Source organism: Tupaia chinensis, unplaced genomic scaffold, assembly GCF_000334495.1.
Source record: "Tupaia chinensis unplaced genomic scaffold, TupChi_1.0 Scaffold000695_1, whole genome shotgun sequence".
Classification (NCBI taxonomy): Eukaryota; Metazoa; Chordata; class Mammalia; order Scandentia; family Tupaiidae; genus Tupaia; species Tupaia belangeri.
In genome coordinates, this window is record NW_006160218.1 from 2,245,954 (window position 1) to 2,273,541 (window position 27,588).

At 43.0% G+C, this 27,588-nt stretch overlaps 1 protein-coding gene across 1 annotated transcript in view; it reads left to right on the forward strand.

The window, feature by feature from the left end:
- The window catches only part of SLIT2 (slit guidance ligand 2), a gene marked incomplete at its 5' end in the record, with an annotated part of 289,592 nt that overhangs the window by 167,842 nt on the left and 94,162 nt on the right, over positions 1-27,588 (forward strand). The window contains 3 exon segments of the mRNA XM_006160628.3: positions 5,738-5,809; positions 18,345-18,416; positions 23,604-23,675. Coding sequence (XP_006160690.2) covers positions 5,738-5,809; positions 18,345-18,416; positions 23,604-23,675 — 216 coding nt within the window.

The window sequence follows — 27,588 nt, forward strand, 5'->3', positions numbered from 1 at the left end:
GTATCCATGCATACTCAGCGTTGCGTTTTTTTCTTAGTGTAAGAGACTTCTCGACTCAATGATTGCTTTACATTTTCATTTTCCCGTATAGAAGCACATCTGGCTCCTTGCCTCACCTTCTTCACTGGGTTTGAAAATTCCTGAAGACAGAAAATTGGCCTTCCCCAAATCAGTAACCCTATACCATCAGCCAATTTCTCATATGCCGTAACTATTGAATACATTGTGCTGGACTGAAATAACTGCTAACCTGCTCTGTTATATGTAAGAATATTGGGCCAGCCTGTGGCACGGTGGTCAAGGGGACTGGATCCTCCATGGCTGAGCACAGATTCAAGCCCCAGGTCTGGAAGCTCAAGAACCAGGTGGGGCATGTGTACGTCCCAAATCCCAAAAGGAGAGAGAAAGGAGACGGGATTGTGGCATGATCGTTTCCCACTGAGCTGCTGTTTTACTTTCCTTCTCTGCCTCTCTCTCGGGCAAGTGCATGGGCCCTCAGGCAAAATTTTAACAAATCATGAATCACCATTCACACATCATCTGACCCTTCATTTAACAAATCGCATGAGTCATCAGCTCGGTTGAGTAAAGGAAAAGCCTTCTGAGTTCTAGACCATAGGAAGGACACATTGAGATTGTTTAAGCAGCCCCTGGTATTATCTTTAGAAAACCCCAAACCTTTCTTTTAGTTTTAACTTTAAATATGTACTGTAATTTTTGATTTACACATAATCATTACACATTGTCATAGGTTACAGAACGGTCTTTAAGAGCATGTGCAGGATGTGTGATCAACAGATCGAGGATATAAACGTATTTATCAACTTCTGCATTTAACATTATGCTGTGGACATTCGAAACTCACTCCAATCAGTGACTGTTCTGAACGCAAATACTGAATTGTTGATGACATTCTTTACTGTGAGATACAGTTCTGAAGAAAAACATATTGATTAAAAATCAGGTAACAAACAATCTCATGACTTAACAAAGCTAATCTTAACATAGCCAGTCATAGCCAATGAAAGAAGGATTTGTAATTTCCATGTAGAGGCCTGTGGCAGATATGATTTTATAATGTGAAAAAATCTGCGGGTATCAATCATTGGTCCAGTTAGAGACAGGTAAAATTGTACATAGTAGTAACTCATTAGGAACAAATAGAAAACTTTTACTCACACACTGTGAGTTCTTGTAAGACCATAGTACTGTACTGTATGTAAAGAAGTCCTCAAAAAATCAAAGATTAAACAAAACTGGAAGGAGATGTTTAAAAGTGGATACATGCTAAAGCCAACTGCTTGGTGATTTATAGGCTTTTCAAAGTTCTTAATCTTAGCTTTTTTTTTTTTTCTTTTTCTTTCTTCCAAAGAAAGACTGAGCTATAACATTTTGGACTTTTTCTCTATTATCTAGTTTTATAATAATGAGTAAGGGTTCTCATAAATATATAAATTGAAACCTGAGGAGACAACTGTCTATCAAATCATTGGTGGATTTGTGTTTAAACCTGCTTGTGTGTAAACTTGTTGAATCTACATTTAGTCCCAACATTCAATGTTATTATCAATGTGTGGCCTTAGCCTTTTTCCTAGTTGTTTTGTGTTCTCTTGCTTCTGTTTGTCTCCCTTTAGCTTTCCTGGTATCGTAGTCTTCTAGCATTTGTTTATCTGGGAATGATTTTACTTCTTCCCATTTGATGGATAATCTTGCTGGGTATAGTACTCTTGGCTGAAATTGGTTTTCTTCTAGAGTTTTAAAAATGTCTTCTCATTCTTCCCTTGCCTACATTGTTTCCGCTAAGAGATCCAATTAGTCAGTTAGTCCCATGGAGTATTGTGTATAAGTAACTTGGTATCTCTGTCTTGTCATTTTTAGAATTTTCTCCTTGTCTTTGGCTGGTACCAGTTTGGATAAGAAATGTTTTGGAGAGGATCCTTTTATGTGGTATCTACTGGGTATCCTTTGTATCTCCTGGATTTGGATGTCCATATGCCTCTCTAAATTTGGAAGGTTTTCAGCTAATTTATCATGAAGAATATTTTCTATGCATTTACCTGTCTCTTTACCTTCTGGAATAACTATTATCTGGATATTTGTTTAATGTTGTCCAGGATTTCCTGTTTATTGTCTTCATTTTTAATGGCTATTCTTGTATTCTTTTCAGTTGCTTGGACTAAATCAAAGGGTTTGTCTTCAAGGTCAGAGATTCTTTCTTCTGCATGGTCTAATCAGTTGTTGCTATTTTCAAGGGAGGTTTTGATTTCCTGCAATGTATTCTTTATGCCCAGATGTTCATTTGATCGTTTTTCACTGTACCTGTCTCTATGGAATGACCCCATCACATTGTTACAGGGTTTTCTCATCTCCTGCCGTTGGTTCTCTCTCTTGCATACTGTTGAAAGCTGTTGGTGTGGATATTCTGACTTGACTCTCTCTGTCTTACGTACTATTGAATGTTGTTAGTATGAATATTCTGACTTATTTTCCTGACATTTCTGCAGCTTCTTGTCTTTTATCCATTGTTGGTGAGGAGTGATGATCCTCTGAGGGGGAGGGATTTCCTAATTTACTCCTATTTCTTGGTGTCTTTGCTTTGATTTTTAATCATCTGATGATATGCTCACTTCTTCCTACGTTTTGAAGTATGTTTTTGTAGCTGTGTGCTCCTGCACTTTCCTGTGGTACATGTAAGCTCCGTGCCAGTGTTCCTCCTCTACTGTGGGTGGGAGTGTGGAACCCACAAGGAGTTCAGGGTGTCTGTATTCAGAGGGGAGTCTCTCTCCTTTGACAATTAAGGGTGTTATGGGAAGAATTCATCCAGACTTTCCCATTCCCAGGTGTTTGGTTCTGGTATACCTACACCTGACAGCTCCCAACATGATAGGGGTTGCGGACAGACCGAATGTAAGGGAGTGGAATGACTCCTGTGGTGTGCTTGTGTCCATGTGGGCTAGAGAGCTGCCCCTCCCCACAGCAGGCTGGGTGGGAACCTCGGCTGATGAGCTCAGGCCAGTCCTCTTGCCTTGATCCTGCTGTTGGTCCTGGATGGACGAGGGGGGGAGTGGTGTCAGCACGTGTGGGCCAGCAGCTCTTACATTCTGTTTCTGGGATTGCGGTGGTGTCAGCACGTGTGGGCCAGCAGCTCTTGCATTCTGTTTCTGGGATTGCAGGGTCTCCCTGTTGCTTCTTCTTTCTCTCAGAAACCCCAAATCTTGATTCGATAATTATCTGTGTTTTCTATATTCGATGACTTCAAACAATACATGGAAAATGAAATGTAAAAATCAAAACTATGAACTTCATTTTACAATGCAAGCTCCACCAAATCAAGCCATGTTATAAGCAAAACTACCAGACACTTAGTCTAACCCTAAGGAACTGAGAATTTAGCCATGGTCCTGGGACCCATAACTAATATGGCCCAGCAAAGTGGGCTGGTCAGCAGAGCTGTTATGAGACCCCATGACACGGTCAGCAAGCCCCTACTTGAGAGACAGCCAATATAAGCCTTCAGCCTTCGTGGGTGAGTGAGTGAGGAAGCTATGCACCCCCTTATTCACGGGAGTCAGGAGACTTATTTCTGTTGTTTTAAGACCTTTACTCTATGAAGTGGCCTCAGCTGCCCAGGGAGGAAGGCTGCAGAGCCTGACAAGTCTGACATTGCTCACTCCTTTGTAAAAAGAAAAGACTCCTGATAGCAGGGTAATGTTATTCTATGCCAAAGTGACTGGAGGGACTGAAATGAGGAGCGGAAGGAATGGCGTTCTGTGTCCGTCGCAGTGTTCTTCCGTGATGTTCTATGGCCTGACATCATCCCCTGTCTCTTCCAACGCTGCCCCACATTGTGTTGCACCTGCCCTGGCTGCGAACAGCAGAGCTGAGACTGCAGGGTGGGGGCCTCAGCTGTCCGACAGAGCGGAGGGCTGTAGAACCGGGTCACAGGAACTGCAAACCCCGTTATCACTTCACTTCCTACTTACGCCGAAGCTTTCTTGGGTTAGAAGTGGAGAAAGAGTGAGTGATTAGAAAGCATGGAATCCATGAGGACACAGCTGTAAAAGCACGACTAATAGTTTTCAGGAGGTATTACAGATTTACATTTGCTGGGATTCATTCCTTTCTTCCTTTTTGTTTCTTGTTCCTTTCTGTTTTTTCTTTCTTAAACATCCTTTCACTTTCTCTGCTCTGTAGAGTCTTCTGAACAATGTCTCTGGCATCCAGGCTTTTAAATATATATTGTTAAGGATTCTTAACTCAGTACTTAAAGGAAGGAGGTCAGCCTGAATCAATGAGGAGCTGGAGAAATAAGCAGTTTTTAAGGAAATGAAGTTCTATTACTCTCGGGGACACACTGACTCTTCTGAAAGAAGTGACAAAGCTACGTTGCTTAGGAAATGGACGGACGCCTTAAAGGCACCTGTTTGTAAATTTATTATTTGAAACTATTTTTTTTGTTGTTTTGCTAAAGACCTTTACTTTTTAAATAGATTCACTTTTTTTGTTTTAGTTTTTACGAATTGCTTAGTTAACTTTCTTGTTTTGAATATCAAAATATAAATGCAAATTTCAGTTGTTTAAAACTGAGTACTGATGGGGTCAGGGCCACACACTCCGTCTGGGAATCCGCCAATGACCTCTCTCTCCGGCGTGCAGGCATGCACACGAGCGTATGTAAAGCTTTGGTCATAGCGGCCTAGGGGAGAGGGTGTGGATGAAGTCTTCCAACATGCTTTACGGGTTCAAAATGGCTCTTTCCATCTGCGATACGCCCATGGTCAGTAGCTTTATCTGTCTTTGTGAGAATGAGTTGTCTTCGAATTTTAAAGAGAATTGTAGTACCATCATTATTATTGTAATAATGCCATTGACATTTCAACTTCCTGCTTTCTGGTAATGTCACTTAGAAGCAGGTGAAAATTGTCTGTTTTCAATGGGGTTTCTCGCCTGCGTGTGTATATCTTTCTCATTCAGGCTGCTAATACCACGAACTAATAGGGTGTATCTAAACTCTTTGAAGGAAAAATAATGACCCGTCTCATGAGATGAGCGATTTTTATAAACTTCTCATTTTAACTTGGAGAGTGTTTTTTTTTTCTTGATTAAAATGTATTTCTCAATTAAATTAAAATGCAAATATAGATAGCTTGTGTTTATGGTTATAATAGAATTATTTAGAGACGGTTTTAAATCAACCTGCTATTAATATTTCATGCAGAAACTGTTGGTTTTATTGCTGGGCAGTGCTGCCATGTTCCATTTTCAAGATTACTTAAAGTGCTATGGAAACTTAATCATACAGCACAGGTTTTACTCACTGTTCTTGGGAAGGAGAGGGGCCGTTTCCATACACTTTCTGTCTGTGATGTTGGAGAAATATCAAGTATGAAAACTTCAGAACCAAAGGAAATCGAGTTATAAACAATTTGCTATTGGTTTTAAATATATACCTTATTTTAAAAATTGGAGCAACTCTTAAATTTAAAAGTACATTTTAAAGTTTATTGTACAATTAAAAATCAAAACATATTTCAAGAAACCATTTAGTTCAACCTTTTAAATTTATATTAGAAATATAAACTATTATACTAGAGACTGTATCTCATCCTATAAATGACATTATAATTCTTTTAGGTTTTGTTTTTCTTAGCGTCCTACCACTTCAGAAGCACATGGATTAAAAGTATTTATAAGCTGCGTTTTATAACTTGATCTTTTTCTTCTTTGTTGTTTGCAGTGATCTCAGTGAAAACCAAATTCAGGCAATCCCAAGAAAGGCTTTCCGTGGGGCGGTTGACATTAAAAACTTGTAAGTACATGTGTATTTTAATTTATAGCGTTTATAGCGACTTACTGGTTTGCAAAGTCACATTTATATGAAAGGAAGTGTCTAAAAAAGGCGAACGTGCCGTATTTCTTTGTGTATCAGGAATTCAATGTTTCTCTAGGGAGACCCTGGAAAAAAGGCGAACGTGCCGTATTTCTTTGTGTGCTTGGGAGACCTTGTAACACTAAGTTTTAAATTCTTTTCACAATTGTGTCAAAGACATTCTCATTTAGAAGATATTTGGAAATTGAAGGCATTATTCGAACTTACTCTTCAAACCTGGTGATTAATCTTTTGAAACCTAAGTAAATGGCTCGATGGAGAGGGTTTACAGTGTGTTTTCTTCCTCTTTTCCGTCCGCCGACTTCAGTAACTCCCTTTTCAGTTGCGATCAGTGTTTATTGGAAATGCAGCATAGGAGCTGTTTTTCTCTGGAAAGAATAGATAATATTTTCTTGTTAGATGTCTCTTTAGCCTAGAGCTACAGCATTTTCTAAAGCTTTTAGATGATCATTTTCATTAAATGCCAGAAGTATGAGAATAAGAAAAAATACTTTTCCCTTTAGGTGCATATTTTCTTACATATTTTTTCCTTGTATTTCCACAAAAGAATATATGTTTAGTCTCTTTTAAAAACAAACACCAAAAATGCAGTTTTGGTTTTTTCCCTTGATAAATCTTTAGTCTGGTGCCTGATTCAGAGCTGTTTTTTAAGTGCCTGTAGCCCTTAAAATCTGTGTCAGATGTCAAATCTCAATGGCAACCCGACACTGTCAGCATATGTCTTTATAAACTTTAGCATACCATATTAGCCTTTTAAAACGATGGTTTTGATTGTGAATACTACAACATCAAGTGTTCTCCTTCGCTTTTGCATCAGTTTGGAATGTGGTGGGAGGGAAGCCCTTGTGTGCTGAGATTAAGTATCAGGAATTCAATGTTTCTTAGCTAGCAATAAATGGGCTAGATGCTTTTTCAAGAATTAACTTATATTGAGAATTTTCCATGGTGGGTTCCCATGCTATTTTTCCAGGGGTGAAAGTGAGACAGATGTTTTTCCTTGTCAAAGAAGACAACTGTTTCTGAAGTCACAGATGTCAGCCTGGTCATTTCAACATGAGTGACTTCCATTTGAAACTTGTCCTTTCTCAGTGAGCAGGTCAAGACAGGAAAGGACAGGCTTCTCGTTAGAAATACAAGGAGCCGTTCCGATCATACCTGGGTTTATATACACACTCCGGGTAGAAGGACCTCAGTCGCTTTCACTTTATCTTTGCTAGCGAGGGCTTGGAGACGTTTTCAGGCAGATTTGGGGAAGTGATGGGCTCGAGTCTGCCTCTGTTTATTTTGCCTGGTTAGAACAGCATAAGAACCCCTGTAAGGAACCTGTGGAAATTGCTTTTAGGTCCCCGTAAAGGAATTCCAGGGGTTATGGTGGACCACCCTGTGTGTGTGTGTGTTTTGTAAACTTGCAGTAGTATTAGCTCTAAGTTCTTAAAATAGGCACCTTTTAGTATCTTGTAGGGATATGTATAGAATCTAATTCTACAATCTCCCATACTAAAGGGCTCATTGAGGAGCGAGGACTGGCCATGAGCGTGCTGTTCCTTACGGCGTGGGATTTCAAAATGAGATACTAGCCAACACACTACAAGGAATGGAGTGTGTATTAGCCAGATTTCCAATGATTTTTTTCTGTACATGCGTGATTGTTTTTGCTCCCAATTTAAAGATGATTATTAGGCAGGGACATGAGTTTAGGATTGAAGTCTGAGCATGTGCCGTTTTGTGGGATTTGTCATCATAAGCAAAGCAGTCAACTTCACTGAAGCTTAGTTTTATGAAACGAATGCAATAGTTGTTTGAGTTTATAGAAAGGATAGGCAGGGACCGTGTAAAGCAGTGAAATGCTATGGAGAGAGAGGATAGTGTGAGTGTCACTGCATATTCAGCTAATCCGCTGTCGGTTATCGGCCCTGAAAATGCACGGTGAGGAGCCGGGAAAGTGGGACGTGAAGTGACTCAGAACATCGGGAGGGACGTGACCGTCCCGTGTTACCTGGACATGGGGCTGTACGGTGGGAAGAGGAGGTGTGCTAGAATGTACCGAAGGAAGGGACCCGAGAGCCAGAGCCCTACACAGGACCATGTGCTGTAGGTGAGGGGGACAGGGGAAGGGTTTCTGGAAGATTTCGGGGTTGCAGGGGGAGCTGTTTGTTAAAGAAAGCTGAGAGCACTCTGAGGTCATGGAATCGTCAGTACCGACGAGCAGTGGTGGGTGAGGGGGATTGAGAATGTCGGATTTGAGGAAGGTACCCAAGCCCGGTTTAGGGGCTTTGCTCAGATTGGAAAACGGCACTACAGTGCGGGGTGTGTGTGTGAGTGTGTGCATATGAGGGTGTGTGTGTGAGTGTGAGTGTGGTTGACGTAAGGAATCCAACACCATCTTTTGGTTAAAGGAAGCAGCCGAGACTGACCAGCTGCAGGAGTAAGAAGCGTGGCGCTCTGACTCGGGGACCTGAGTCGAGGGACAGCCCAGTGGCTCAGCTTTGGAGGCCCACGTTGTTATGGAGGGGAAGGGGCCCAGAGACCGTGTGGCTGCTGTCTGATGATGGTCACGAAAGCGGGCGATCCCTCCTGCTCAGCCCTTCCACGTAAGAGCGTGAAAGACGAAAACCACCCTAAATGCCACAGTGTGTTTGTGTATTTATTTACTAAATTAGGATCACCCATAAAAACAGAGCTCTATGGGTAAAAGGCATTTTTCTATAGCGACAACAGAAATATAGTTTAAACTATGTAGTTCCAAAACAAAAAGAATGCCGGTCTCACGAGGCTTGGTGTGCAGCGCAGTTTTATCAGGACAGCTGAGGGAAGCTGCCTGGTGACACCGGGGAAGGCCGGGCTGTGGGAAGACGGGCTGGGAGACCCTGGTCCTTCCCAGGCTGGGGTCACGGGGAGGCCCGGAGCTCTCGGGCTCAGTGGACACGCCATGCCTGTTGGCCACGCTGGTCAGTGAGACAGGAGGATAGTACTTTGCGAGACTGTCTCAGAAAACCAAATGAAATAAAACAAGGCAAAAACTCTGAGGACACATGTACATTTACATTCTTAGTGAGTGTAATGATAACTCCTCAAGTCGTAATGAGAGACAACCTCACTAGTAGTAGCAGTGTTGTTAAGGTTTGGTGTGAGGACAGGTTCAGGGTTTGGTCCTGTTCTAAGAAGCGTGGCGCTCTGACTCGGGGACCTGAGTCGAGGGACAGCCCAGTGGCTCAGCTTTGGAGGCCCACGTTGTTATGGAGGGGAAGGGGCCCAGAGACCGTGTGGCTGCTGTCTGATGATGGTCACGAAAGCGGGCGATCCCTCCTGCTCAGCCCTTCCACGTAAGAGCGTGAAAGACGAAAACCACCCTAAATGCCACAGTGTGTTTGTGTATTTATTTACTAAATTAGGATCACCCATAAAAACAGAGCTCTATGGGTAAAAGGCATTTTTCTATAGCGACAACAGAAATATAGTTTAAACTATGTAGTTCCAAAACAAAAAGAATGCCGGTCTCACGAGGCTTGGTGTGCAGTGCAGTTTTATCAGGACAGCTGAGGGAAGCTGCCTGGTGACACCGGGGAAGGCCGGGCTGTGGGAAGACGGGCTGGGAGACCCTGGTCCTTCCCAGGCTGGGGTCACGGGGAGGCCCGGAGCTCTCGGGCTCAGTGGACACGCCATGCCTGTTGGCCACGCTGGTCAGTGAGACAGGAGGATAGTACTTTGCGAGACTGTCTCAGAAAACCAAATGAAATAAAACAAGGCAAAAACACTGAGGACACATGTACATTTACATTCTTAGTGAGTGTAATGATAACTCAAGTCGTAATGAGAGACAACCTCACTAGTAGTAGCAGTGTTGTTAAGGTTTGGTGTGAGGACAGGTTCAGGGTTTGGTCCTGTTCGCCATGCCGGTGTGCACATTTTCCACTTAGAGAACCCTGGGTGTGCCTTGGCGGCTGCTGTGTAGACGAAGTCAGGGAGTCAGGGTTAGGAAGAGCAGGCAGGAGGAGACAGGTGGTGGTGCTTCGGCTGCCTCCGGACGGGATCGTGGGTGACACCACAGGAGATCCAGTCCCCTAGCCGGCTTATTATGTTTACCACCTTCAGACCTGCTTCAGAGACATTCCAACTCCACGAGATGTTCGCTGGAAGCCGCTGCTGTCATTTTGCAGATGGGTTAAACATGCTCAGGGAAGCATCCTCACAGCACCGATGGGTGCCGCGGAAATGTTGCAAATTAGCAGATGGCGTTCCCCTTCCTCCAGGCAAGCCACGCTCAACTCTGCAAGACAGCTGGACATTGATCCCGCTCTCAAACATCTCTGGGGAGGACTTCACATAACTTTTTTCCTCCTCTTCATTAATTTCTGTTTTATATTTAACGTTGTTATCTTATTTTCTCCAGGCAAAATCTATACTACTATTTCTCTGACATCTTAGTGTAATATAAGTGTGAGACGGTCAGACTGACATGTCAGCTATAGTATTTATGATGGTCATAGGCAGTGCTGTTCCACAGCGAGGATATGTGCTTTTAAAGTCAGAGAAAGTCAATTAAGTATTGATACCATATGGTTACCGAGTGATGCCTCGCCAAAGTGGTAACCACTGTTGACAGAACTTTTCTTTGGAAACTTTTTGATAGCTATATCTATATATAACATGTCTATATTATATACAACACATACATATTATATATATAACATGCCTATATTATATATAATACGCATCTTTTATATTTATAGATACACAATATATAACAGATTTAACACTGATGCTGTCGTCTTTGCTGTCTTCTAGTCAAATCTTGAAGGAAGAGATGTTACCTTGTGCCACTGCTCTGTTTTCTCCTCTCTGTGAGCCATTTTCATTTAATTTACTACTGTAGGAGAACATGTGGGTTATCCCTGCCTTTGCACATTCGTTTGAGCTTAATCTTAAAGTCTGTACTTTATGAGTACAGTAGGTCCTGCAGGTCTCTTGTTTTATGAGAAAAGATCCCTAGTTAGAGTCGTTCTGAGATCTAAGCAAGTGTGCATACATACATACATGCATACATATGTGTGTGTGTGTGTACACACTACAGTATATACAATGATATCAAATAAGCCCCCATTGCTTTTGCTTTCTGTCATATTTTGTCACATGTGCTCGATGTCCCAGTAGGACTCTAACATAAATATATTTCTGTGTGATCTGCTGGCATTATCTCTATTCTCTGCACCCTACATTTGTTATAAAACTTTCCTTTCTTTTCTGGGGTGGTGGGGGAATGCCTTTTGGTTTAAAAAAAAAAAGAGCTTAGAGAAAATATTTAGATCTCTTTTTTTGCCTTATTTAACTTGTAGGGGATAAACTCACAAGACAACTTAGCATATTTCTCTTTGGGTAAGTCACGGTATCATGTGGAAAACAACTATGTGTAGCCATGACATTTTAGGAAAGGAATCACTCAGTTTGGAATGTGTTGTTTATAGGAAGGTTTGGCAAGCAGAAAAAAGAGAGGTAACCCACTTGTTGTTACAAAGCTACTTCCGTTACCTAGAAATTTCATTTTTGGGGGGTAACTCTGCCTTCTTCGATCTTATTATCGGTAGATCAATTAAAACCCGTATACAGAAAGCACATCGCTCTATCTGAGGTACAGAGCGAGACTTTTGTACTTCACTCTATTTTCACACCTTTCTAGTTTTACATTTCTTCTAGTCTCTCTTCACTGTCATCCATACGTTCCTAAGGAGAAGGGCCGCCCGTGTCTGACAGTCTGAGTGTGTAGCCATCAGGGAGAAGACGTTATCCAAATTGTGCCGTGCAAAGCAAGGCTTTATTCAGCTTTCTTGTACGAGTCAACTCCAAAGTGTCCATGTTGGCCAGTTAACATCATTTCTTAACTATAAAAATAAAATCCATCATGATCCAATTCAAATAGTAACTGAGAGCTTCTCAACTCCAGCCTTGAATGTTTTCAGTAGCCTGGGGTTGATAAATAAGACCGTTCCTGGTCACGGGGCCTGCTCTCTGTAGTCTTCGAGGAACTCCTGCCAGTCTTCAGTGGGGCACAGAACCTTCTAGAAGCCCGCAGGGATGGCTGTCTGTTTGTGTACTAGAGACGCAGGGCGTGAAGGTGAATTTCAACTCAAAAAGGCCCAAGTTCCCACCCCTTAACACCCAAAAGGCTACCCAGGGATGAAAAAGACAACCAGGAGTTGTCCTTGGTATTCAGTGTAAACACACAGAGCTCACTGGAGGCAGCCGCCGTGGGAACCTTGGTATTCAGTGTAAACACACAGAGCTCACCAGAGGCAGCCGCTGTGGGAAATGTCCATGGTTCTGTAAATGGCGTGGCGTGCCACCCTAACATCACTCTGATCTTGGATCATCCCTGCAACCGCAGTAAAGCTTGCTCCAGGTGACCGCCGCACTCAGCGTTGAGCTCTGTTTCCAGAGCGTCTGAGCCGTTTTCATCAACACTGCATTCTCTGCTATGTGATCTGTGTGAGGGATCCTCACCAGTGCTTTCTCAGACAAAACAAACACAGCCCAGAAAAACCCAACTGAGCAATTGGAAATCCAATCTCACGTGTTTCTAAGGTTGAAATGGGCGTGGCCTGGCTGTGCCTCACATGCTGTCCTGGGAGAGAGAACAGATCTTCAGACATCTTGCTCTTCAACCCTGAACTGCCCACATTGCTACCTTGGGCGTATTAAAATAGCCTAACAGCTGCGTTTGGACCCTGGTTTATATTCTCAGTTGATAATTTTTTAAGCATTGCTTTATTTCTTATTATTTTTATTATGATTTTGAAAGGGAGCGTGGGCGTGTGCATGTATGAGAGACAGACAGACACCCTTGGCAGGGTCTTGTCCCGCCGTGCGCAACCCCCTCCCACACCATCCAGCTCCTCAGGATCTGCGGTGTGCACACCCCTCATGTTTTCAAGTCCACTCGGGCTCTGAGGCCGTGGTCAGCCCAGCGACTGCTAGCCCTGCAGTGCGGTTTGCTACCAAACGTGCCACTGAGGCTGGGCTTCCTGGGGTCGTCCTGACAAAGCCAATGGATTTCTTTAGAAGAGAGCCTTGATGTTTTCATCCTTTAATACCTGCTCAATGCCACTCAGTTTATTCGAAGGGCACGTTTGTTACAAGCATGGTGGCAAAGCCCAGGGGACCTGAATGTCGCCCTGGCTCTGGGAGGTCTGTGGAGTGCAGTCCCTTTTCTGAGACACCTCTGGCCTCCCTTGAACGCTGTGGTGTCCAGTGCCTTGCGCACTCCTGGCCCTCACGTTCTGACGTCAGCCCGGCCCGTTCCTCTGAGTGAACACACACACACGCTCTCTGCTCCAGCCAGAGGGCCGCACTCTTGCAAGTCTCACCGCAAGCATTGCCGTCCCTCTGCACACAGCTCATTCGATCAGACCACCTTCTGTCCTTCATTTCTGTCTACCTCGATTGTACCCATCTCATAGGGACCAGTTTCTCCCCTTCTTCATTCATGACAGCTTCACCCCCGAAATCATCTCTTCCTTCTCTGAAATGCGATAGTATTCTTCATTGACTGGCCTTTTAGTCTTGAAACACAGACATCAGAGAGTTTGCTGACACGCCCATTTGAAGAACAGAAAGCTTCTAAGTGTGTCCCCCTAGTATTTGTGAATTGAATGGGGTGTTCGGCAACACAGAGATCCGCATTCCAATCATCGCTTACTGAACTATTTCCCACTTACTGCGTATACAATCCTAAGCTTCGCGGGCCTCACGTTCCCTGTAGGAGATCAGGGTGACACCAGCGCTTACCTCCGTGTCACTGCGAGGATGGGAGGGCACACGTGCACACCCGGCCAGGTGCTCTGCGTTCAGTCCATGTTAACCATCGCCACTGTCAGGGCTCACTAGGAATTACCAGAACCTGAATATCAACCAACTTGTCTTTTCCTGTTTTCTTTATCAGAATTTCCCCTCGATCTCTGCTAGAGGTACCTTTTCTTCTTCCCAGTAAGCAGACAGGTGATGTAACTTTATGCAACAGATTATTTCAAGAAAAACTGAGATTCTTTATTCTTGTGAAAAAAAAAAATATATATATATATCACCTGAAGGATGGTAAAAGTGTAAAATTACCCAGCAGTATGGACCGGGGGGTTCTTTGGACTAGTCCTTACCTCTGTTGTTTCCCTCACCGGTGTCCTTGTTAATACGGATGTGCTTTTGTGCCAAAGGAAGTGACATGGTGTTGAAAGTCCTGTCTAGGCTGTTCATGTAGAGGGATCGCTCCGTAATGTACTACGCCCCTGTGTATGCTTATTGAAAACCTGGACGGTGTGTGCCGGCACGCAGGCCGGCGAGTGGAGACACCGCGCTCAGGTATTCAGGGTCTTCCCCTCCCTCTCTGCCGGGTGATGTGAAGGTTTCGTCAGACTTATTTGCAGTAGTGAGATATCGCTCCCACACACTGATCGTAACCACCTTGATCTGTACTAGGTCGGCTAAGCTTTGGGCGTTTTCTAGTTTACGATAGTAATAGGAGTGTTAACTAAACCATTTGTAGGACCGAGATCAAAGTCCCGCGGACACAGCGTCGTTCTGTTGAGACAGTGAGGGACCTGGCCTGGTGTAGTAATGATTAAGGAGTTGCATGTTTTGTGTAGCTCCACAGTTCAGTGTATCTCATGGGTTCTACTTCTCACCAAGGACAATCAGTCCATGATAAGGTTTTATTACTTGCGTGCTGCAGGGCAAGAAGAGTTTGCCTTAGGGCAGGACCACACCACTTGAGATTAATATAGAGAGACAAGGACTAGAAGAGTGCTCAAGGCCGGAAGGACGTCAGGATGTTAGAGTAGCGAGAACAGGGACCTCCCGAGGAAACATCCACGGACCAGCATGCAGTGTCTAACCTGTTTGCCTTTTAATATAGCCGTTTCTTAAACTTCTATTTAATGACACTATATATTATCTCCACTTTCTAGACTAAATCAAACTCTGAAGCCAGCGTAAGTGGTTTTTAGGCTTAAAGAAAATGAGATCGGTTTCAGAAATGTGTGTGTGTGGTGTGGCGTGGTGGCCCTAATGTCCAGTCGTGGTGACACCCTGCATCCACGGAGACTACATTTACCGTCTGAAGACTCAGACGGCAGTCCAGTGACCTCGGGTGTCGGGAGACACGCCTTTTACCAGTTACGAATGAGTCATGGAAAGCTCATGCTGAGAGGTCATGGTTATTCTTTTCAAGCTCGTCAGTTTCATAAAACTAAGCAGTGTTTTAAACCACACCTTTACAAACCAGGACAATGAAGGATCTGGTGAAGAACGGATCTGGAATTTGAATAGAAGTGAAGGGGAAGATTGGCGACCAGAATAAGGAAGAGCAGGACCCAAGCTCTGAGCGAGGGTAGGGCCACTGCAGATCTGAAAGAAACCGCTACGATGCTACACCATCCTTTCTTCCCAGAAAATAAGAAGAACCTCACTTGTGTCCCCTGTGGAGTTCCTTTACCAGAAGAGCCTCCCCGAGTGTCAGCTGCACCTCATAAATGCCCTTGTCACCCAGCCCTCTCCAAAGGTCAGCGAATGTCCCCTCTGTTCAGCTGAATAATCGGAACATTATTTTTTATGGAGAGGAATTTTTAAAATACCAAAATGAAACTCCTTTTGCTATTTCCTTAATTCAGAATAATTTCATGGCACAGACTGGAAATCATGTGTAAAGAAGACCAGCCGGCCACTAAATCCAGGCTGAGAGCCGGCCTTTCCTGTTCACAGAGAGCAGGAGAGCCAGACTTGAAAGGTGGCAGAGAAGGGAGCAGGTGGGAGAAAGAAGCTACGTGCAGGAAAGCAGCCCGAACCCTGAGCTAAATGACGCTTGGGCGTCGCCTCGACACTGAGTATCTTGAACCACATGCAGACAAGTGGAGTGCTGTCTGGGGAGGTGTCCTCGCAGCAGTCCATCAGCACACAGATATCACCAGACCCACAAACGGTGGGAAAAAGTATTCTCTCGTTAGACTTCCACCTCTCATGTGAGCAACTTCTTTGCAAAACACCTTTGTTCTGGGCAACCACGTAGACCAAGAGCCGGCCATATGTAGAGGACTTTAAAGGGTGACTTCCGTCCAAGGGCAGCTGAGTATTTTTCGTGGCTTAGGCACCAATAAGGGCTTAAATTTCTGTTAGGAAAGAACAGCATGTGACCGGGGGCAGGGCTGAGGAGGGGTGACATTACCGAAGTTCCCAGCAGCGTCTCAACTTCTGCGGGGCTAAGGGAAGCAGTCTGCCCCTGGTAGGACAAGAGCTGCCCGAGTGCCTCCTGGCAGCTGAGCTTCCTTTGTGTATCGTGTGCATGATTTAGAAGAGGCTGTGTCAGCACTGATTTATACATCGACAGCTAAGGATGATAAGATACGGGCAAACATACAGCTCCCCCTTTTACAGATTAACCTGGAGACTGCATTAGGCAAATTCGAGAGCATTAAAAGATTTTGCCAATTTGTCTGGAAACAATTTCTCTTTTGTTGAGTGTCAAGGCTAACACTTCATGCCATCGGACTAATTTAAATGGCTTTGATAAATTGGACGAGAGGTTAGAGAATAGCAGTGTAGATATATATTTAGCACTTTAAAATAAAAAGGCTATTAACTTAATTGTTAAATGAATTTAATCTGTAAAAATCAAAGCGCTCAGGAACGGAACACGGAAGGGTTTTCTTGGAACCGCGACAGCCGTGTCACATCCCAAGGCTTTAAAAGTCTTCTTAGAAAATAAAAACGAAACTTTTGCGTTGCTTCCTAGTAAGTAGATGTGCTTTAGGCTACCTCAGCAGCAGGGACAGCAGGCAGTATTCGGGGAAGCCTTGCTTTACAAAAGCAGTAAAATCGCATCCTCTCCACGCATCCTGTTTGCATGACTCCGAGGAAGTCCTTGGTATGATGGTGTCCCGAGAGCCCTTCCTAAAAATGAGATGTGTACTTCAAGAGCCATTGTCATGTACATCATTTCTGAAGTGAGGAATTTGAAGAGGTCCCTCCGAAAGTCACCAGACTCAGTCGTGGCACTAGCCGGTGGTCTAGGGCAGAAACGGCTCTCGGACAGGAGTGTTTAGAAAGTTCTGCGAGAACAGACTTGGATGTGAAGCCCGAGCTGGACACAAGAACTAGCCTCAGTTGGATTGCGATGATAGTCTTACTCCTTACCCTGCCCGTCCTCCCTCGGCCCCCGCCATTCCCTTCCCATCTTCACGGGGATAACCTCTCTTACCATTCTTGCTTCTGAGTTTAAACTTCTGCTGGTTTGGAGAAGAGGCTAGTTCAGACAGGATTTAATACTTGCTTCTTCCCCTCAACCAAGCGTGTTCCTCAATATGAAAACAGAAATTTTCACGACAAAAACAAACATCAGGAAAAAAGAAACTTAATCAAGTTTGTACCATCTTTTTCTTGTATTCCTCTGTGAATTTTAACAGATGAGTGCTCAATCTACAGGACAATATGTATTTGTTTGAATTATGTGTTACTGAGATTTTGGAAAAGTCATGACATATTTTTTTCTATGTTTTCCTTTGCAAAAATGCATCATGATGTTTTCCGACGACCCAATATTTATAGTGAACCAATACAAAAAAACTTTTGTATAAAAAGTTTTATTAAAAAACTTTACTATAGAAGCGTGCACTGTTTAAACTACAGACCCATAGTATATGTTTCTTAGAATTGTGGCCAAAATGTGCATCTTTGAAAAAAGCAAAATTCTTGTTAATCTCTTAATCCTTTAAAACTTACTTTCTGAAGAGTAGTGTAATTCTGGAAGTTCCTTAACTCACAAGTGTGCTATGTGTCCAGTAAGTAAAATTTGCACATAGTGATAAAGGATGCAAGTTGTGAGAATAATAAAGCCTACTACAGAGCAACTGCTGGCTTTCTGGGGTGCATTCTCGGTTGGCAATAGCAGGGAGATGTACGGAATGTCATTTCTCTTTCCCGAAGGAAAACTGCTTTTGAGAGAAGGAAACCTAAGAGTCGTCTTGCTCTCTCTGGCCAAGGATAGTGGAATTAACATGCAGCTGGGCTTCTCTGATAAATGGATTCCGTCAGGTCACTGAGGGGGTGCATGTGACATTAAGTGATCTACAGTCCTTTACCTTAATGAAATTGTTTCAGCACGATGACGCTGAAAGCTCTTGATGGATGGCTTTTCCTGATGTAATGAAATTGCATTCCTATGGCATTTAATATAAGGTGCAGCTATTATTTACTTGAGCTTTCCGAGGGCGCTATTTGCACAGACAGTTCAGAACAAAAAGGGATTTCAGCGGTGACACCAGGCCGCAGTGGCTTGTGACATTCCTAAGCAAATGTGTGTGTTGTGAGGGCATTTCAGTTACTGTGGCCAGGGCTTCCCAGACCCTTCGGAAGACTTCCTGTCGCCTCCCCTGCTTCCGTTCACCCTTTCACGTGTATTCTCTGATCTGTGGAACAGGCAGCTGGATTACAACCGGATCAGCTGCATTGAGGACGGGGCATTCAGGGCTCTCCGGGACCTGGAAGTGCTGTAAGTACCGCTTCCTCCTCTTCATGCGAAAGCTCACCCATCTCATCTGTGTGTTTAGGTAACTGTGTATTTAAGAGGGTGTTCGGAGTTCTCCTTCTAATTAAATATGCTCAAAGGAGTCCACAGATCTGTGAGAATTCCCAGAACTGCTAAACACTGAGCTAAAATAACTTGGTTAGGGACAAACAATACCATCAAAAAATAAATCTCTTTATTATCCGATGGAAAAAATTTTTCTCATTTAAAAATGTGATTTTCAACCAGCTAATGTTATCTTTGTAAGTTCACTTTGAAACTGACTTTTGAATTTAAATGAACGCCCCATTAGGTCCATTTCAAACGTTGAATAGAACAGACTGATTAGAATCGCCATCCCCTCTTTCCTTGCCATGGTATAGACATGGCTGATGAAATTGGTCAGAGGCAACTAAATAATTCCTGTTGGCCTTTGATTAGTGAAATAATTTTAGTGAGATTTAATTTTAACGAAAAGTGTTTTTAATGAAAATGATCGTTACTAAAGCACTTTACAGCACCCATATGTTTCTGAACATTTTTCAGTCAAAAATTTATGTTTCTAGCTTTTTAAATAGACTTACACATTTCCTTCCTCAATAAAAATATTTTTCTTTGTTTTATTTCATCCTTGACACAATTTAGCCAGAAATCCAAAATTAGGTGAAGGTGAAGAAATTCTGAATTTTTAGTCTACTCGTTAAAAGTTTTCTAGAAATCAACAATTGTTTTGTGAGGGGGAAACCAGCATATAGCTTTATAAATTAAACTTCAGGAACAAAATGTAGTCGTGAAAAAAATTTAATCTTTCAAGTAGAATGGCTTATTTTAGCAATGCTTTCTACACAATTTTGGTTTCGCTTGTAAGTTAATCAAATTTCTAGTTGTGTTATGCGTTGTATTCTTTTAAAGAATTACGTGAAAATCAGTTGATTAAAAAAATTGTAAAATTAGCAAAACATACTATTTGGTACATGAAAGGTCATCTTTGCTTCTATTAATAACCGTTTAACCATTTTTGGAGGGGGAAAATCATTCAAAATACATATTATATGCATTTTAGTTCTAAGGCCATTTTAAAAATTATTTCCCAGAGCCATTTTTAGTGTTCAAAGCTTAGCGATGCCAATTCAGGGTCAGAATAACGAGGATACGACTCTGGCTTCATGGGAGCGGGTTGATGGTAGGACCAGACTTGGTCCATGTCACGGAACTTCATATATGAAGAGACCACTGCAGGGTTAGGAGATTGGAGAGGTCCAGTCAAGCCGAACCATAGGTGGGTGAGTCAACCAAGTCAGTGATTCGAATTAGAGATACGAATGACACCAATAATTCTATGAAACATTTTCTAAATAGTTCGGATCAATTAAATTCCATAAAGTACTGTTATTAAGTTAAAAAAATTGCATTCTTATTAGTTATGGAATCATCAAACTTATCCTGTAGATGTACGTGTGTTTTTAAAATACACAGAGAGAGAGAGAGAAAGAGAGAGAGAGAACCAAGCACTGTGTTGGGTACTGAAACTTTGGAGTCCCGAACACCATGACTATGTATTTTCTATAAACTGATATCCTTGCTTTTAGAAGCAATAAGTTTGCAAAAACACGAAGACCATGTACATTTTGTGTCATGTCAGCAAAGCATCTGAAAGACGGCTTTAGCCAGGACTGTTATCATGAAATAACCAAAGAGTGCTCACTACTGTTTTGCCCTAATGGAAATGCCAAATGTTGGGAACTCTTCTGAGACCTCAATATCTATGTCTCAAAGAAATGCACAGTGGTCAGAGCTTGCTGACCAAAAGAAAATCATGAAAATTAGCACACGATGCAAAAAAAGGTGAATGTCTTTCAATACATTTCAGTGCTTTTATTACAGTTTTATAGGGTTAAGCTCGCATTATTTTAATATATGTTCATTCTTTTAAAACATCATCAGACTTTAGACAGGCTTAAAAAAAGTCTTCGACGAAGAGTTTAAGGCAAAATTGGATAAAGCACTGAACAGACTGGGATTTATTGAGCCCAAGCCTCTTGTCAAGTAAATTAAAAGTTTGCCATTATAAACATTTGGCCAAGTGCCCTTTCAAAGTAAGAGTTTGTTCTTGGACGCATTCCTGAGGAGAGCTGGTCTATTCTGCATATTTTACTGCTCGGGTCCTTACTATCTGTTTCTTATCGTGTGGAAATAATGAAGGAGCAGTGACTTGCAGAGCACCTCAAACGTCCTGGTGTTTTACATACTTTTAACCTTAACTCCACGGCCATTTGTGAACGCAGGACTGTTCTGAGGGCAGACAGGAGAAGGCATCGTGACCCTGGGCCGACCATGAAAACCAGCTGCATTCGGATGCATAGCGGGGAGCAGAGCGGGGAAGTCAAGGTTGAGAAAAGGACACGCTCTCCCGCGTGGACGTCCTCGGAGAGCTTACCCACGCGGAGCGCTGCGGGGCAGGGTGTAGACGTAGCTGTGCCCCTCCTTCGCAGGAACGTGCCGTCTCAAAGATACTGCTGGAGACCAAGTCCTGGTCGATATTGTCTTTGTCTCTGAACACCAGCCTCAGAGATGACATATACCCCCTGAGCTGCCAGTTTCACGTAGTTTAAAAATTCTTTTCCACTGCATGGGCATAATTTAATTTAAGATGGTGATTTAGACTCATTAAATACCACTCTTTGCCAAGTTCCGTCCTCAGCACTAAGGGAAAAAGAAAGGTGAAACCAAAGTGTGAGAGGTGCCCTGTGATCACTGAAGTACCCATGTTAGATGCTTCTGCCAAGATGCCCTTTGTACTAAAACACGTGGTCAATCCAAAAAGAAAATCTGGGATTTCACATAGAAACACACTTGCACATAAGAGAAAGTATTAATGAATAAGTAAGTACGATATATAAATTTGCATTTGTTCAGAATATGAATTGATTATAACCATAACACTGACTGCCATCATACCTAATTAACAGATAGGTGTTAATACTTTTAAAACATTCGCATTGGTCCACATATTTTCCATCAGTAGGAACTTCTATTACTTTGCCAGCATCAGTACTGAGTAAAATACTGAGATAATTAAGGTTTTCATTTGTATTAGGTGAACTAACACTTTGAGAAAAGACTTCGGAGTGATAGCTACAGGCCTCCGCAAACAATGAACACATTCCTTCGCATGGAAATGTTAAACAACAACGAACTGTTGTTCAAAATTGATGTTTGTCTGCTGGGTGGGAATCACTTTTCAAACTCTATATCCCCAAAGTCGCACTTAGAGTGCTACAGACGCTAAAGAGTTCAGCCATACTAAGTCAGCATAAACTCTGAGGATAGAAAAGGGATTATTTGAAAGCAAATCCCCTTGAGAAGTGAAAACGTTTAGATCAAACGTCGAGATATATTTTAATGGCATTTAAAAAAAATCTCATTGCACTTAAGTGCAGGAAAATGCTAGACGCTTTGAGATTACATGAGCCGACCACTTCAACTTTATAGGTCCTTCGTGGTTTATGTTCCCTTTGTAACTTAATTCAGATCACTTCGACTAGTCCTTATACCACAGAACACATTATAAACCGGGTGGAAGAGTCACTGCGTGGTCTGTCTGTAGCCGAAGTACCTTACCTCGCAGATAGCCGCATGTCAATCCCTCATCCCCTGAGCGGCCCATATGCTGCCGTGGATCACAGCAGAACCAGGTGACCTCCAGTGGCCTCACGAATGCATTTTTCTTAGCCCTCGGACTATTTGAAATATTGGAATTAGTTGCCGGTATTTAAAAATTAGGACGATTGAGTTGAAGGTTTCCATTTCCAGCCTTCTTTGGAAACACAGATTGTCTGGCAGTCTCGCGTGACAGCGGGCAGCAGACCTCGGAAGCCAGACGTCAACGCCCAACGCCTACCACGGCGGGCAGCATCGCTGTCTTACACAGTCCCCACCACGCCCGCCTGTGCGTCTGCTCTTCCCCGCTCACTGCCCATCGCATCTCTTCACACGGGGCCTCTCCTCTTCTCCTCTGTGTCTCCTGCCTGGCCTCTGTAGGCGAGCACATCTGCAAGGCATCCTAATGCCGATGCTTCAGTCTCCCACCTGACCCTGTCTCTCCCCCTCCTCTGCAACCCGGCCTCTGCAGTTGGCACCCGACACATCGCCTGTGTCATCCCGTCTCAGAATCCGTTCCCTCCCCTGTAACCCTCACACCCTTCGGGTAAATGTCCTCTCGTTTTCTGGTTATGACCAGGTTTCTCCAAAGCGGAGTGAGACTCTTTTCCTTAATCTCATTCACTCTTAAATTTCTGTAATCTGTCTAATTAGTCTCCCCAAGTGGGCTGTGCACCGTTTTAGGACAAGATTTATGCCCGATTCATCTTTATAATACTCCACTTTGCCATGGAAAGTGGCACTCAGGAAATATTTGATGAATCAACAATAGGAGTGGAACTGAGTTATCAATAAGAATAAAGCGAGCAAAGCCGTGTTAGAGGACAAGTAGGGGGCTTATCCTTAGCTTCATGGGAACTTCCTTGACCTCATGTCTTCCGGCTCTGCTTCAAGAACAATGATGGCTACCAACGCAGAACCAGAGGCAAGTCCTTGCTGGGACGGAATGGCAGTAAAGTGAGCTTTCAACGTCGTGCTGCGGCATGTCCCTGAGCCGCTCCTCGGGCAGGCACCAAACCAGGCACAGGTCTACGGCCTCCATTTCAACCGCAGCGACGTCCTCCAGGAAGATGAACCAGCAGTTCTGTGTGGCTGCTCTGGGGTTGCTGCAGGAGGGTTCGAATACGCCATTCACTCGTGGGCACTCTGCACTCTTAGTAACCCTCGGGAGAAGCATAGTTGTGAGCTTTTCCAGCTGCCACTGCCTCGTGCTTGCTCCCTAACACATATCGTAAGAGACATGCACATACAAGAGGCAGAAAACGACAGGCAGATGGTGAGAGACCCACAGTAAAGCCATGCATTTGTGGTAAATGTGGGCTAAGACCGTGCGGTGACGTGTCCAGCTATTGGGTGTATTTACCAGCTGGTCCGTACTCCGGGGCATGCTCCGCGTCGTTTCTGCAGGTACGCCTGGTCCGTACGCCTGGTCACGAGTTTTGTCACGTCCTTGTATGAAATGATGGCTGGGTTTCTTTTCTAAAGTCTTTTCTTTGTCTTCTTACTCTGCAGCACGCTCAACAATAACAACATTACCAGGCTGTCTGTGGCAAGTTTCAATCATATGCCTAAACTTCGGACTTTGTAAGTAGTCACCACGTGCATACAAAGGTCAACTTCCTCCATTAACGGGCCCCTTCAGTGCTAGTTTAGTAAGCAAGACAAGGACCGCTGGATCATTATGGGATGGACCCGAACACACCCCTTAAAAACCAATTCCAGACATGCCATTTCACTAATCAGCCATGATTCTGGAAGACTTGAAAGTGTTTTCTACATGGCGTGTGTTATGGAAAGTTTGGAGGAGAAAAAAACGAGTGCTTGCTTTGAGCTATTGTGGAAGGTCACATTTCATTAGGAAATGGAAGACTCCTTGATTGGCTGTCAGAAATGATAAATGGGAAATCTTTATGATTTTATCACTGTACTGCAAGCAGACCTAATAAAGCTAAACTGGCCCTCCAACGTTCTTTGTGATGTGAAATTACCACATCACCCTCTAGTGCTTCCATAATTAAGGTGTGTCAGCGTTTATATTTAAAAACATCTTTTTAAGGGTTACAAGGAGACACTGAAGCTATTTTATTTTTGGTGAATAAAAATGGTTCTCTAATGAAGTATCGACTACAGCTATTTTTCCTCCTCTCTCTTGAAGAAAAGATCATTCTTAAAACCCAGGAGGGTGGTATTTACCTGTAACATTTTCAGAGGTAACTCTCACTTAAACTGGTTTCTGAATCACAAGGGCCTAAAAAATGATTACATGTAGCATGTCAAAAATGGTGGGCAACCAAAGAAAAGCATAAGACTTCTGAAAGGAAAATACGTTTTAAGTAGGGTAGATAATTCTCGACTGGCTTTTCAAACGATTTCCCACATTATAATAGCTTATACCTAGAAGAATATTGCATTTATTTTCTCTCCTTAATAAAATAATTGATATACCTGTGTTCTAAAATAAGTGAGGTGATACCGATCTCAAAGTTATTTTGTTTTTCCTAATAAAAATCTACTGTGTATGTCCTAAGACATCATTAGAGCTTTAGAATATGATTTAGCAAAACAAAGCTACTCTAGAGGTATACAGACAGAGCTATATTTTGTTTTCCGGAGACTAACAAATTGGGACTAATCTGATTGAATTAACACCCCAGTTCATTGCAATATATTAGAAAATGTTAATTTATCATTAACATTAGCTAATTTTTATTTTCTCTTATTTAAATTTTTTATCACTAGAGGGTGTGTACACTCACCAGGGATAGTGAGCGAGAGAGAGCAAGAGAGAGCAAGTGAGAGAGAGAGAGAGCGAGAGAGAGAGAGCGAGCTAGAGAAAGTGAGCAAGAGCAAGAGAGCCCCTTCAATGGTATACTGTCATGTCGCTTCTGCCTCCTCTGTTTCTCATCCCATCAGGGCTTGGGGCATGCACACACACCCAGCGTGTTTTACAAGGCTCCAGGGCTGGGATTCAAACCATAGTTAACTATGTAGGATCCAGCTCCCTATGCACAGGGCTTTACCACTGTGCTGCATGCCCAGTCCTGGCTAATTAAAAAAAATAATAGTAAATTGGCACTAGCAGATGGAATAATTGTTACATCACCAGACTCTCAGTGGCAACCACAGTTCGAGTCCCAGACCTAGTGACTTAAACTGGGCGCTTGTGCGTGCATGCCCAAAATCCTGAGAGGAGAATGGAGGAGAGGGGATTGTGGCATGGCCATCCTCCCCAAGGAGTGATTTCTCACTTTCTGTCTCTCTGTCTGTCTCTGTCTCTCCAGCTAGTTCACATGCCCTATAGAAAACATCTCTCTAAAAAAAAAAAAAAGAAAGAAATCGATCAAGCTTTCAGTCTTTGTAAAACTAAAGTCACTGAAACTGTAAAAGCCCACATCATGTGCATTTGTATGTTTTCTCTTATTTTCTTATAAAAATCTACTAGTTTGTCTTACTTAGTTTTAAAAATTTTGTGTGCCTTTCTCATTTCAAATTTGTGCACATCTAATTGAGTTATTGTCATGAGTTAGGTTGGGACAGGGATCTTTAGGGAACAGTGACATGGAGTATGAGTATGCCTTTGGAGCTTCCGTGGGTGTCACTCCAGTGCCACGTGAACCTTGCAAGTGACCCGGCTTCCTCAAAATGTAGCTCTCTGTCCTGGGGTATGCCTTCTTCATGTCAGTGCAAGATAATCTGCTCCGCATCCCAGGCTCAAGGAGAACATTTCCAACTTGAAATTCCCTTGCTTTGGCAGGTCCTTATTCCGTAGCATCACTGCTGCTTAAAAATTCCATTTTTATAGTCCAATTATCATTCTGGACTGAGTTCCCTGTTCTAATACCCATTACTGTGATTGGGTTAGAATTGAGTCCATCAGCTAAAAAGGACTGAAATGGCATTACTGTGTCAGAGAGGACTCTGGGAATGCTGCCGTGATTTATAGCTTGAGATACCCTGTTCTGTAGTCTGAGAAAACATAAAGGCCCGCTTGAAGTCATTTCCCTAATTCAGGGGATACATTCGTCTGATACTTTACTAATGGCGAAGTGCTGTTTGCCATTTGGAAACAGCCCATGGTCTTGGGTGGACCCTGCCAACGTGGGGGGGACCCCCTGCATTCCTCCCTAGCCAGCACTTATGCCTTTTAATTTCAGTCCCTGCTCTTTGAGACCAGGCCCCTGAGAGTCAAGAGCAGCTAATCCCCTTTCTGTGATTAAACACAAAAGAAATCAGAATAGGGATGTGAAAAAAAGCACTTTATATTAAATTATTATTCTGCGTTATTCAGCAAAAATGGAAGTGACCTGCTACAGAGATTTAGCCAGCAGTTTCTGTAGAGACGATTAATGGCAGGATGGAGTATCTCAAACCGGGAGCCACGATGTTTATTAACTTGTTCCCTCCCGGCTCTGCCCCTGCCCGGCCCTGTCAGTTCTTGGCATGTTGGTGTTGCCAAGCAGTTCGCTTCAGATTTAGTTTTCTCCCTTTACCTTTTTTTTTTCTAAACAATAAATCATTCTCAAAATGTCAATATACAAAGACTGAACTTTTTTTTTTTTTATTATTATTATAAATTTTTTTTTCTTTTCTCATCCCAACACACATATGAATTTTCCATCCAAAATACACTGTGCATTGGCTCAATCAAGCACATCAACATATATGTTCTCAGCAAATGATTTCCCAATTTTTGTGTCCTGCATACCTTGCCTTTTGTTTTGCCATCCTAGGTTCCCCATCCCCACCCTCTGCCATGTCCCATCTTCCTCCTCCATTGTCCCTGACATTCATGATTGCCCTCAATGCCTTCCGCCCCCCCCATTCAATTGTTCTACCAATGAACTCAATTAGTCTAAGTATATCCACTAGCTAGCACAGCTGACATATCCTTACACATGTATCCAAATCTGATCCTAGGCATAAACCCCAGGGAGTAGAATGCACATACTATAAAGTAGTCCCCAGTTGTGTCCATACACCTCTCTTCAGTCATCAAATGTGCATTTTTTTTTCCTCCTGCTTATTATTATTTTTTTTTATTAAATTATATTGCCTAACACTCATTCCCTGAGTATCATCACAACACACCAAGTGTAGTTTCCCATCTAGGATAAACTGCATAGTGTCTCAATCAAGCATGTCGTCACCAATACTGTTCCATTTCTACTTTCATACATATAAATATGTTTTTTATCCTATGTTTGACCCTCAGCCCTTTCCCCCTCTCCCAATTACTCTATCTCTGCTATAGACAGCTATCCTCCAGAGGGGTCATTGAAAATGCGATACCTGCGAGTAGAGGGAGAGGGGCCAGGAGTCCAAAGTTTTTAACAATAGGGAAAATAGATTCCATTCAAGGTTGGATCAAGTGTGGGTCTCGTGCAGTTCCGCAACTGTAGGTGAGTCTCCATGGAATACAGTCTCCGGAAGGCAGTTCTGGCAAGCAGAGTTGACCATCAGTTGATGCGGCACAGCAGCCATCTTGTGGTTAGCAGGA